At 40.8% G+C, this 13,176-nt stretch overlaps 1 protein-coding gene across 2 annotated transcripts in view; it reads left to right on the plus strand.

The window, feature by feature from the left end:
- The first annotated feature begins 5,247 nt into the window (after nt 1-5,247).
- The window catches only part of PTGR2 (prostaglandin reductase 2), a 10,183-nt gene continuing 2,254 nt past the window's right edge, over nt 5,248-13,176 (plus strand). Inside the window, exons 1-8 of one of the 2 annotated variants that reach the window (XM_010148048.1) lie at nt 5,248-5,312; nt 6,685-6,803; nt 8,121-8,312; nt 9,666-9,836; nt 10,817-11,026; nt 11,801-11,922; nt 12,299-12,319; nt 12,710-12,726. In XM_010148048.1, coding sequence (XP_010146350.1) covers nt 5,276-5,312; nt 6,685-6,803; nt 8,121-8,312; nt 9,666-9,836; nt 10,817-11,026; nt 11,801-11,922; nt 12,299-12,319; nt 12,710-12,726 — 889 coding nt within the window. In that variant the 5' untranslated portion in view covers nt 5,248-5,275. Of the gene's footprint in view, nt 5,313-6,684; nt 6,804-8,120; nt 8,313-9,665; nt 9,837-10,816; nt 11,027-11,800; nt 11,970-12,298; nt 12,320-12,709; nt 12,727-13,174 lie in introns of both variants that reach the window. The other variant, XM_010148047.1, reaches the window with a different exon arrangement.

Consider the following 13,176-nt stretch of genomic DNA (forward strand, 5'->3'; position numbering starts at 1 on the left):
TATTGGGATTGCCCGATCTCTGAAACGGGAGCGTGAATCCAGCTTTGCTGAGCCCCCGGATCAAACCGTGGGCCGGCGAGATGCCAGAGGAACGGAGCCCTCCTCAGCACCCAGACCAGGGCCGCCTCTAGGACTGAGCATCCTTCGTCGCTTCTGACCTCTCCGTTTCTCTCTTCTGCCTTATTCTGTCTGCAGCTTCTGAAAGTGATACCGAACCGTCTGCAAGGCGGCCTCCAGTGGCTCTTCCACCTCTGGCAGCAGTGATTTCTAACTTGGTCTTTGGCCATACCTAGGAAGGTGGGTGATGGGTGCACGCCCTGCGATCGCTTTCGTGTGGGAGCCGGCGTACTGCATCACAGGCTGTACGCAGAACAGCCTGAAGGTCATAGAAGTCGATGCTCCTGCCTGTCTGGGGGCAGTCTGCACTCTTAGGTTCACTCTGACTTGAAACTCTGCCTTGTCTGTTTTTTCAAACAATTTTCAATAACTTCAATACAGTGCAACTGTTTATTTAACAAACAAACAAAAAAGCCCAAGAGGTGGTACCTGAGAGCTTTCAGCTTTTTTGACACCTAGATCTCAAAAAGTGAAGCTTATACAACCCTATTATGTGTAGATATGAGTGTGTATACTTACTGGAACTTTTGCTCTCTATGTCAGTTAAATTTGATAAGAAGCTCAACGATATTAGGTTTCTTGGAATATTTTTAAAAGAAAAAAGTCTGGATCAAGATCTTACTACTATTGTCATTTTTCTTTTTTCACCTATTTCTTTCTTGAGGGAAAGACTGTGGCCTGTACAGTGTGTCAGAGAATTCACATTGAGAAAATGCTATGGGAGGAACTTCAATCACACTGGCGCATTCAGTGATGAGACATAAAGCATTAGGAAATCAGTCTCTTTTCCCAGGTAACAAGCTACAGGATGAGAGGAAACAACATTAAGTTGTGCCAGGGGAGGTTTATATTGGATATTAGGAAAAATGTGTTCACTGAAAGGGCTGTCAGTCACTGGAGCAGGCTGCCCAGGGAAGTGGTTGAGTCACCATCCCTGGAGGTGCTTAAAAGACATGTAGACGTCGTGCTTAGGGACAAGGTTTAGTGGTGGACTTGGCAGCGTTAGGTTTATGGTTGGACTTGATGATCTTAAAGGTCTACTCCAACTTAAATGATTCTCTGAAATCTGGATTTATTAGTTTAGTTCATAAAAGTACTTAACTTTTTATGGAATGCGTTTTTCTCCATTCATGACAGTCAGTATTGATTCTGGCTTCTACTTTTTGAAAACCTGAGTTTACAGTTAATTAAAAGTCTTCAAATGTAGAGCTCCTTAGGGGTGTGGTGGAGACTTCGGTGCCTAATCCATTACATTCACTTTCCCATTTCCACTCTCCTCACCTTGCCAGTTACAGTTACCCTTTTTTTTTTTTTTTTTGCTTTTTGCCCAGCCATTCCTATCTCAATTTCCTTGGTTCTATGTCCTTCATTTTTCCCACTTTCTCATTCTGTCTCCCAATTCTATTTCACTCGTTCTTGCTTTACTGGCCTTTGTGTTGCTATTCTTGCCATGTTTCTGTGTTCTCACTGATTCTTTGTGCCAGTCCTTCCCATCTTTCCTTCCTACATGTTCCTCATTCAGAGTCATTCTTCCCTGAAATTTCTTTCTTTGAGTTTTCTCTGAGGATCCTTATTCCAGCCATTTTGACACCAGTTCCGGAAGACTTCTAGTCTTGCTTGTCCTCCCTTTAGATTGACTGCTTTCATCCTCCATGCTACCTGGGACTGATAAAGGAAGGATAAACTACCTGCTCTTCCTTTCTTTACTAGACTGCACCTGGCATAGGCTCTAACAACTTGGAAGCAGGTGATTTCATTTTGGGAAGAGTATATGCAACCGATAACAGTGTCTTATGGGCAATCTCAGAAACTGTGTTCTAGGAACCAAGCCCAGGACAAACAAATTGGAGCATTTTAGTGCTGAGGAATTTAGTTAACGTTTTTAAAAGGACCTGTCATGTGTCTTGGCAAAAACAGGAAAAGAAAGGCAAGAGGAGACAGGGATAAGAATAAAACTGGGATAAAACATATCTGAGACTCCCCTGACAGTACTGCTGTTGTGCTGCTTAGTGCTCCTGTTGTACTTAGAGGGCGGGTCAGGCGATCCTGGCAGAGAATGAAGATGTTAAAGCTTGCAATTAGTTTTACTCCATTTGATTTAAAAAGTAAAACCAACTCAGATTGTTTTTGTTTTGAAAAGCTAAAATGGTAGTGCATGTTGTTTTCTGATGGTCTTTTAAAAAATTAGAGAATCAAACATCCTTCACACAGGCATAACGTATATCGAAAAGGATTATGTATGTGATAAAATCCACTTCATTTCATCTTTAAAAAAATCTGTTCTCTTTCTCCAACATCTTTCCTCAGTTTATGGTGTTGAAGGATGGTGCCTCTACTTGGGTTTTTTTGTTTCGCCTAATGTTTATAATGTAAGGAAAGTTTGATTGTTTCTTATGATGTTACAGTGTTAGCATGAAGATTTGCTTGTGCAGAGTAATTGCAGTCACATTTAGAAGTGAATGTCCATCTCCAGTGTTGTCTTTGACTGTGACAGCTGTCATGGAATGAGTGACAGTTCAGTTGCCAGCCTCGCTTTCTGTCCACCCACTCACAGTATCTGGAAGATCTTCAGCTTGAATTAGTACACAAGCTTCTCAACCAAAAGCTGTGAAACTGGCCTGGAAAATCAGTAGCATTTTTGTTTCCTCAGCATGTCAGGCATTCGAATAAGTAATCTGAGCTTCCATTGTACTCTTTTTCCTCTCTCATCTTTCTATACTACTCTGAATTGCTTTTCCTTTCTTTTAATATGTTAATATCTTTGGCTTCTTTGGAGTTTTTTTAACTGTATTTTTTTCTCTGTACTGTAATAGAAAATAGATATTTCAGGTATGTGTTAGGCACAATAAAAATGCTTTTCATCATCTCTTCTTGTTCAGATTGGTTTTTTGTGTTTGCACAATGCAGGTATTTAGTGTCAAGATAACAAAAATTGAGTCAGCAGTTTTGGCAGTAGGCCTTTCTGTAAGGCATGAGCCGAACAGCAATTCTGCCTGCTCTGTACGGTTTATAAAAGAGTGGATCAAGCCCTTATTGCCATGGATAGATTTGAACTGAATATGCGTAGTAGTATATAGAGGAATGATTTGCCCAGATTTCATGTGAGCTGTCAGATCACCTTTGGTTTATAGTCACTGCATTCTTAACTCATCATTTCTGCACAGGGCAGTTTACAGCCACTCATGAAACTTAAGCCAAGTTCTGTACATGCACAAATGGTTTACCAGAGTATCGTTGTCCTTTGAAATTGCACTGGGCACATCTGACAGTTCATAAAATAGCAAAAATTCTGAGATGCTAACATGCTTGCTCTGGGGATAACAACTGTACCACTCAAGTGTAATTTTGTTATGCAAATATTACCAGGCAGGCTAGTGTAAAAGGATTAATCTACGCAACAATTCAAAATTCAGACCTTAACACTCATGCCCACTAGGAATGACATGGAATATAAAGTTAAAATACGCAATTCAATGTTTTCATGCATTATGAAGACAGAAGAGGCCATTATGAGCATAGACCTGCCCACTTCCAAGTTTTGAAGAGGAATTTGGAACTTTGTTCTGAAAAATGTTATATAAAAGAAGTACAAAGTGACGTCCCCAAGATCACACTGAGCCCAAGATCTGCCAGAACTTATCTTAGGCCATCCTTCCTGCTAACCTCTGGAATAAATATACTCATGTATTCAGCTCTGTGGATATAAACATGGATTTTTATTTCTCTCTTTAACTGTCAACTCCTGTATTTTCAATGCTCATGTTTTGGTTTTAAGCAGTAACTAGTAACTTCATCCAAGTGTAGGGTTTTGCTTCCTTTGGTTTCAGTCTGATGTCCACACTGTTCTGTCCAAAAAACTGTGGAGGTCACTCATTTTTCACTGATGTGATGCTGTAAAGACACACTGGAGATCCTTTTCTTGTAGTTTTTCTTGTTAGCACCCTTAGGTGGTGAAATACTGAAAAGAAACTAACTTTGGAATAATTTTCATTTAATAAGTAGCTTTTCAAGTGCCAACACAATCAAATGTTAAATCTTTATCTGTTTTATGAACAGGATATTTTTGGTTTGAGCCAGTTGTGGCTTTTAGAGGAGAGAGAAAGCCAGGGATGTGCCCATTTTCTACTGGTAACTCTTTTTTTGGTATGTTTTTCAGCACTGAGTTCTTGATGGTCTGTGAGTGCTGTAATGTAAGGACTATAACAGTACATAACAAAGTTCTGTATTTTGCAGCGTTCAAAGAATAAAGGTATTGGGTAAGTGATCATGTTGTACTCTTTCTAGGCTCATCTCTTTGCCTTCACTCCAATTTGCTGCTCTTGTCAGCAAAATAAAGATTACAACAAAGACATCAGCTATCGTGTTTCATTCCTTAATGTCCTTGGCTCTTGTGGAGGTTGATTATTTGCAGCTGAGAACAGTAGTAAACATTTTTATTTTGTATGACCTCTGAAAGCATATGAGATCATGATTTTTCTCCTGGTAAATCAGGTTCATTCCCTGTTAATCCCTTTGGCATCTCCCGGTTATAAGAGCACAAATTTATAGTCCTCCTCTAAACTGTTGAGTAATTTTTCAGTAAAACAGACCAAATGGTGTTCTAATTCTTTTTCATCTCTGAGCCAGACCATTTCTTAGGAGAAAATGCATCGCTGATAGAAAGACTTGTTATTTCATGTCAAACATCTTGCACAACAATCTCTTTTTACCGTGTACCTGCACGCCGCTGTTGCTGGCGTGCGTGCAGACCTTTTATTGGGTTGCACCTGACGTAGTGTGCAAAGCTGCCTCCGTGTCTTTTAGGTGAGAACAGTGTGTTCTTAGCGCAGGAAAGCAAACCAAACACGTCTCCTACGGCCGGGTAGAGGGTGGTGATGGAGGAGCACAGGACATTATCATTCTCAGTCTTTCCAGAAGGTGCTACTGTAACATTGTATGAAATCATGGCTTTAATGAGGTAAACAGGGCAAGTCTTTATTCCCACATTTGTTTATTTTACATTTGAGGTTGTTTTCTACAATTCTTGGGCACGGATTTAATCCCCAGTTAATACCAAGTACTTTGCCCTATATTCTTTTTCAAGAAAATTTATGTTTCGGTCCTTCAAACAATGTTTTCCTTTGTAGGAATCCAGCGAGAAATTGCTGCAAAAGCAGGGATGATTATACAGAGAGTAGTGCTGAATTCCCGCCCCGGTATGTATTTCTCTCCAAGAAAAGTGTTCGTTATGGTTGCCTAATGCTCCAAAATTATGAGTGTTGAAAAAGACACTGATTTAAGATACTGACATTTGTAAATCTCAATAGTGCATGCAGCAAGAAAAGAAGTTTCTTGTCACGTGTATTTATTTAATCTGTATATACCGATTTCTAACTCTAAGGTGAGAAATAAAGGTTTAATGTATAATATATGAGAAAACTCCTAAGTGTAGAGACTTGAAGAAAGATTAGCAATGATTACTTTTTAGTTCTGACGATTGTTCTTCTTGCATTTGAAGAGATGTCTAAAATGAAGTATTTTCTTACTGTTCATTTTAATTTCCTTTTGGTGAATATTGAATCTTTTCTTCCTCCCATGTTTCAAAGTGTTTTTTTTATTTACGCTTCTGAGGTTCTGTTTATTTCCTTGCTTACACATTTGCCCTGTATTGGATGTCAGCACAATTTTTTTAATACTGAGTTTATAAATTATTGTAGAAGACCCACGTGTGCAATAAGTTTTTTAGGGGGTGTCGTATACTGCTCAATGCCAAAATAGCCCTAAGAGGTAAGAACTACTGTGTACAAATAAGTCTATGCTAATGCAAATCCAGTGTTACAGCCTGTTTTAGCCCCCCAGTCACTCTGACTTAAAACATATCTGGGTATCTGGCGCTCTCCTTTTGGTGCCAGTGGTTCCAGTTGTCAGTCTGACTGATCTGCTGCGCGTGGTACCAACCTGGGGACGAAACCTCCAGTTCTGAGGCTCTTGTAGGTGTTTCTGGAAAGCTTTAAAGTCTGTAGCAGAGAAGGGATGCTCTTGCAGCATAGGTATGCGCAGTGGCAGTCGTCTGTATTCCCCCAGTCTCACTAAGTCATGAGAGACTGAAAGGTGAGAATTTAATACTTAACCTGCTTAAAATTTATGGTTGTTTGCTACTGGTAAAATGGCACGTGATGGTGGTGTTATGTGAAGGAAGTCCTAGTGCATGTCTTTGGAAAGTCAGCACATAGGGTATATGCAACCATTTTTTTTGAGAATGGCAACAGCTCCCCTTTTTTTTTTTTTTAATTAAATCTGCCCTAATTCTTCATAAAAGTTACGTGTAACAAACAGCATGGAAACTGTCAGTCAGATGCCTGGTACTGGCCCAGGCAAGCGTAAGCTTTCAGTTTGGATGGTGGCAGTGCACCCAGCTAAATCGTAGCCTGTGATACAAAGTCTGAAAGTTTGTTGGTAGTTTTATACCTCAGTAAAGATACAGGGTAACTTATTTTGAAAAGGACTACCTTAAAAAAAGGCCTCTCCATATTGATTCAGGGAAACTATATTACTTCATTTATTTGTTTGATTTTAAAATAATTCCAGGTAAGAATGGAGTGCCAGTGGCGGAAAACTTCCGGCTGGAACAAAGTACCATAGCAGATATGCTCCAAGCAGGACAAGTGTGTGTCAGAACCCTCTATCTCTCTGTGGACCCTTACATGGTAGGTGATGGACTCAGACCTAAGCTGGATTTGTTTTTAAAATACCTTCATCTCTTTACCTGTCATGATGTTTAACACCAAAGTTACCAATTATAGGACAAATGTGTCTCTAATATAACTTAGTAATGCTATTCGTTCTGATGGAGTTATATTGGGAAGGAATTTGGCATTAATGTACCTGTGATATATATAGGAATATGACTTTATAGGACCAGGAAGAGACTGTGAGCCCTGGTATGCTGTTACAGAATTGTTGCTATCAGCTTTTTCTGAGCCTTGTCTTTTTTTTAATATAAATTTTTTAACTTTTTTAAAGAATTTTTTGACATGGAAGGAAATGTTTTTCAGTTGAGGGGAGTGTGAGTAGAAGAGAAAAAATATTTCATGATGAAGCAAAAGAGGGACGTGATTAGGCCAAAAATTTCTAGACAAAACATGTAAATTAGTCAAGTTAAATGTTATTTACCTATTAACAGTTTTGTTTACAAATGAATTTCAGATTTTCTCCTTAAGTGGGTGATGGCAGGACAAAAACATGTCAGTACTTTGTAAACAATGGAAACAGGATTAGCGAACAAAGCCATAACCAGTACTTCCACCCAGTTCTGCAAAACTGCAGAAATCGTGGTTGAGAGTGTTGTGGGTCGCAGGAGCAGTGAAGGCAGGAGCAGAACCAGACAGACCCAGTCTGCTATTGTGTAAAAGTTTGCTATGAATTGGGATCATTTGTTGCCTGCACAGGTGGAGATAGTAGAAAAGGAACAGTCTTAATTTCAGGAAATTATGTTTAGCCTGGGAACTAAGGAAGAGTTTAAGAATCCTGAAGTACTAACTCAGGGGAGATACAAAGAAAAGATTTCAGATTTCAAGATATTTTGTTAAACAGATCTCTGTCAGGGATGGTCTACATATATTTGACTGGTTTTGTGCATAGGCATGGAATAAATGACTTGTGGATGGGTTTTTTCAATCCTACATTTCTATGATTCATCCAGTTAAGGAATGGCATTTATAGGATTCTCATCAGATCCAGACCAACGTCACCTGTGCTTGCACAGCTGACTTTGAGGCAGCGGCAGTAGAAGGTGTCGGTTTTGGTAACACTGCTGAAGGAGATCAGAATGGTCCTTTTGTACTAAGCAAACAAGGGGAAAGAGGGGATCTAAGAAAAGATGATGAACATTCAGGACTTACTGAGAGGTTTTTGAGTAGCCCTTTGTGTCTGAAGTTTTAAACATATCCCATCCCCAAGCTGAACTCATAAACAAACCATGTCTTCCACCAGAGCCTTTCTTTCATTAAAGCCTTGTCTTTCAGCGCTGCCGGATGAATGAGGATACGGGCTCAGATTACCTCCAGCCCTGGCAGCTCTCTGAGGTTGCTGACGGCGGGGGCATTGGGGTCGTGGAGGAGAGCAAGCATGATAACCTTGCTAAAGGAGACTTTGTGACATCCTTTAATTGGCCCTGGCAGACAGCGGCCATTCTAGATGGAAGCTTGCTACAAAAGGTAATGTAAATGCAAAGTCCAGATTGTCACTATATTCTTCTCCTAAACCCTTTTTTAAAACAGTGTCTAATGATAGTGCTTCTTAGTCAAGAACTAGCCGATGTTATTGAAGCAACCAGTTCTCACAAGGCACATCAACTCACAGGTGGTAAAATCTATATCAGTCTCTCTCTTAAAAAAGAAAAATATGCATTTTTTTTGATCACGGTCATGCCAGTATTATTTCAATTGTTGGATTTTTAATGAATTTCCCTGAATCTGCTTCTGTTAATTACCCTGATTCTAGTTAGAACTCCAGATCCATGAGAATGGAGTCATAAGACTTAAAAGTCTTTAGATAGATGTAATTCAATTTATTTCACTAACATGTCTTGGTGAAAGCTTGTCCTTCCGATTTGACATCCACAGAAGACAAAGTATTCAGCATTAAGTTGGATGTGGAGAAGTGACAGTGCATCAGGTGTATCGTGTTCATCATCCTCATGCAACATGGAAAATTATTGTAGTTTAAGAATGTACAATTTCCAGTGAGCTTCTTCCTTTAGGACCCTTTGCCACTGATCTGCAATTGCAGTATTTTATCCTTTACGCTAACATAAGGATAGCTCACCGTTGCTGGAAACTTGTTACCTCCCAACTGCTTTTTGACACTTGCAAGTTCTTGTAAGTGACTTGGTTTAAAAACTTTTTTCTAAAACTGTGGAAATGTAATCTTTGTTTCATTTTGTATAAACTTGTTATTATTAAGGTAGACCTAGTTTATAGCTACCTTGTTGTCTTGGGTTTGTGTGGTAGGATTTTGGTAGGGGGTGAGGGGCCACAGGGGTGGCTCCTGTGAGAAGCCGCTAGAAGCTTCCCCGGCTCCAAGTCTGACCCATCGGTGGCCTGAGAGAGGCCCCCATTCCCCACCCCCTACGCTGCTTTGGGAGAGGAGAGGGAGAAATCTGGAGCAAAGCTGAGCCCCTGGGAAGAAGGGCGGAGTGGGGGGAAGATGTTTTTAAGATCTGAGTTTATTTCTCATTATCCTACTCTGGTTCCTAATTGGAACAAATGAAATGGATTTTTCTTCCCCAAATTGAGCCTTTTTTGCCCATGACCATAACTGGTGAGTGATCCCTCCCAGTCCTTGTCTCCACCCACGAACCTTTCTTGATATTTTCTCTTCCCCATCCCATCCGGGGGAGGAGTGAGCAAGCAGCCGTGTGGTGCTAAACCACGACACTTGTCCCTGCCAGTTGCATCTTGCCTAGTAAATATCCTCAGTTAGTCTTCTGTCCTCAGCCAACCAAATAGCAAACACCAAAACCTCACCTTAAAAAGAAATGCACATCACCACACATTTCTGTTTTGTAGCTTGTTCCACAGCTTGTAAACGGACGCCTTTCCTACTTCCTTGGTGCAGCTGGGATCACAGGGCTGACGGCACTGTTAGGTGTAAAGGAGAAAGGACACGTGACCGCGGGTGCAAATCAGACAATGGTGGTGAGCGGAGCGGCTGGTGCGTGCGGCTCTCTGGCCGGCCAGGTAGGCGGGCTTAAGGCGTACAAGAATCCTCTGCTACCAAGTTCATCTTCTGAAACGTGCTGGCTACCAAACGCACTGCTAACATCATTGTAAATTCCAGCAGGTGTAATAAAGACATGGGGAGGGCCAGTTTCACGGGGTTGGCTCATCCTCTCACTGAGAAAGATTTTGGGTGTGAATCTTAAGTTTCACTTAAGGGATAAGAGAAAATGGTCCAAGGTGATTACTTGTCACTAGCATAAATAAAGTACATGGTATAAATACATGTATTTACTATATATTTCTATAGTAGGCTGCCATTTGAACAGTCTTCAAGTTGACTGGCGACTTTCATTTTTGTGTATATTAGAAAATAGTCAGTAAAATAATGTAGTAAACCCTTCTTTATGTTGTGTTCCATGACATCCTTTGTGTTTTGAGATATACAGCCATGTTACCCTACTCAGCGTTGCGGTGTGTTTGTATGTGCGTGTATGTGCATATATGTACACACAGAGTAGATATTAACGCAGTAGATACTAAGCAAGCTTAGAGCTTGCTGATAAAGAGGAATTACGGAGAAACAGTGCATAAACAAATCTGTGAAGAATGTATTTAAGTCAGTTATGGTGCAGTCTTTTGGGGCTTTCACTAGCTGTGTTACAGTAGTTGGCAGATGGTGATTTTATACTGTGTTTGGCCCTCCAGTACTGCCAGTCATTGACGACTCCACAGACTAAACCTCCAGCAGCCAGTCAGTTTGGGAAGATGGCAGATTTCCTGCCCCTTCCCTATGTGAGGAGGGAATGACAAGAGGCGGTTGTGTCACAGGAGATGGGAGTCTGCGCTGAACTTTGCTGCCAGGGGTTTAGTGAGATGGCGGATACTGTAACACCCCCCGAGGTCTCCTTCCTCCCCTTGGTACCTTTATGCAGATGAATGATCTAACTTCTCTTTACTGTTTGGGGGGGGGGTGTTGTTTTTCAACTGTGCTCCTGCAGATTGGCCGTCTGGAGGGCTGCTCGAGAGTGGTGGGGATCGCTGGCACAGATGAAAAGTGCTCCATTTTGGTCCAAGAAATGGGATTTGATGCTGCTATCAATTACAAGAAGGGGAATGTGGCAGAGCAGCTGCGTGAACTCTGCCCGGGCGGTGTGGATGTTTACTTCGACAATGTTGGTGGAGACATCAGTGACACAGTTATAAGTCAGGTGATTTAGCTGTCGGCTTTATTCTAGTCACTCTCCAATGTCTGCATGCCCAACTTCGTATTAATTCATACCGGAGACCAGCCTGCAATATGGCAGAGCAGGCTTTGCACTTCGTTGGTCTAATCCAAGTGCTGATCTGGGTCCTGAGGAGAAATCAGATAATTGAAATCAGTGTCTGTCCTTTCGACTAGCAGTACAGTCATGGAAACACAGTTGCTGCTTCTTGTCTCTCACTTCTTTGGCCAGGAGACTCGGTTATGCTTTAAAACCCTTGTCTGTCAATGTAATAATCTTGTGTTCTTTCACGTTTGGTTTTCTGGCTTCGTGAAAGAGCAGGTCTGTGGCACCTCCATAACCAGCCCTCTTCATTGTTAGTGTGAAACTACTCTGTCCCCTGGCAGGGAGGCTTTGGTGGCAATGCTGTCCAAATCACAGCTGTATCCAACTTCTTTGTCCTATTACCCCTCTCCTCCTGACAAAAACAGCACACAGTAAAATAACAATTTCTTATATTCCTTGTATTTAATGCCTTTTTAAATTACACATAGGCTGTAAAGCTTTCATTTTTCCACTCTTGCCCTGCGTTTATCTATTTGAATGCTGTCGTAGGGTGAATGGGACTGCCTGCAATTCTCCCATCCTTTTCTAGGGAATGTGTCTCTAAATAGGGATACCCACATGAAAAGTTTTCTATATAATCTATTGCATCTTTGGAAAATTTAGTTTCTGAGACCAAGGAATGTAATTTTTCTCGCTTTGTGTTGTTCCAAACAGATGAATCAGAACAGCCATATCATCCTGTGTGGCCAGATTTCTCAGTATAACAAAGATGTGCCTTATCCTCCTCCGCTCCCTCCTGACACAGAAAAAATACAGAAGGAAAGGAATATTACAAGGTACACTTCTCCAGATCTTGTGACCAGGTTCCAGGTCGACTGCACACGTGATGTTGCGGCTCTGATGTTCGGAAGCTAGTCTGTAGATCCGCAATAGGCACGTGTAATGGGAACAGAACTTTGCCATATGGAAAAAGGAAACTATAATCACGTCAGTAAATCCTTTCTCTTACATTCGTCTGTATCAGCATTAAAAATGGGAACTGATGTTGTTACATGTTAATGTAGTTGCCTGTTGTTATGCTTTTTTGTGGTTGCTTGTTTTAGTCCTGGAGTCTCTGACAGATCCTTCAGTGTGAGGGAAGGTGTTGCCATGGGTCTGTTCTCAGGTGTTTTGCAGAGTGCCTTCTCTCCAGGTGCGGTAGTTCAGGCAGAGAGAAAATCAAATATTATTAAAGTCAGGATACAGCTGATGCAGTGATTGTGTTGAAATTCTGTTTCTTAGTATTAGGGGTTTTACTAGATAACATAGGTAGGTGCGACAGATACACACAGGTGAAACATTGATTTTTGTTTTGAGTCCGGGAATTGCTGAATCTCGTGCCAGGACTCGGTTAGAGCTGAAGCAGAGATAAGGAGCAAAGTCTTAGGAATTTTGTCATTTACTGCATTGCAGAAAGTAGGGGAGACTTTTGATTTCTGTGCAAACAGATTGACCTCTTCTAACTGAAATTCTTTTCTTGTCCCTGTTACTGTTGTCTGCACTTTTTAAAAGTACTACCGTACACCATGTGTAGTAGAAGGCAGTGGAAAATTTGGTCAGTACATTGCTACAAATAATTATCAGTTTTGATGATTGTTTCAGTTTCTCTTGATTGCTATAGGCAGCTTTTACAGCAGGATATGCAACATTTTGAGGAGCCTGAAAGTTAATTTATACTCGCTATCTAGTTGAAGGTCCATTAATTATTTAATTATTTTCCCTACCACAGAAAAAAAAAGTTAAAAAATAATAGGAATTCACTCACATTTTATGGACACTTGCTTATTCTGGTGATACTACTTGATTTTTATTACTTTTCTCTCTGATACTTGAACAGAATTACTTCAGTCTAAGACTGATGTTACTGTCCAATTCCCACTGCAGGGAGCTGTCTCAACAGGCTGGCAAAGCTCCGAGCTGTGTCTCACTGTAATTAGTGCTCATAATCCTTCAGTTTCAATAGTGCTGTTTCCTGAAAAAGATCTGTAAAGATTTCACAGTACGCTTAGCAACCTTTCGTGACTCAAGGCTCATTCCTTTCTTTCATAGGG

The sequence above is a fragment of the Eurypyga helias genome, unplaced genomic scaffold, assembly GCF_000690775.1.
Source record: "Eurypyga helias isolate BGI_N326 unplaced genomic scaffold, ASM69077v1 scaffold8743, whole genome shotgun sequence".
NCBI classification, from domain to species: Eukaryota; Metazoa; Chordata; class Aves; order Eurypygiformes; family Eurypygidae; genus Eurypyga; species Eurypyga helias.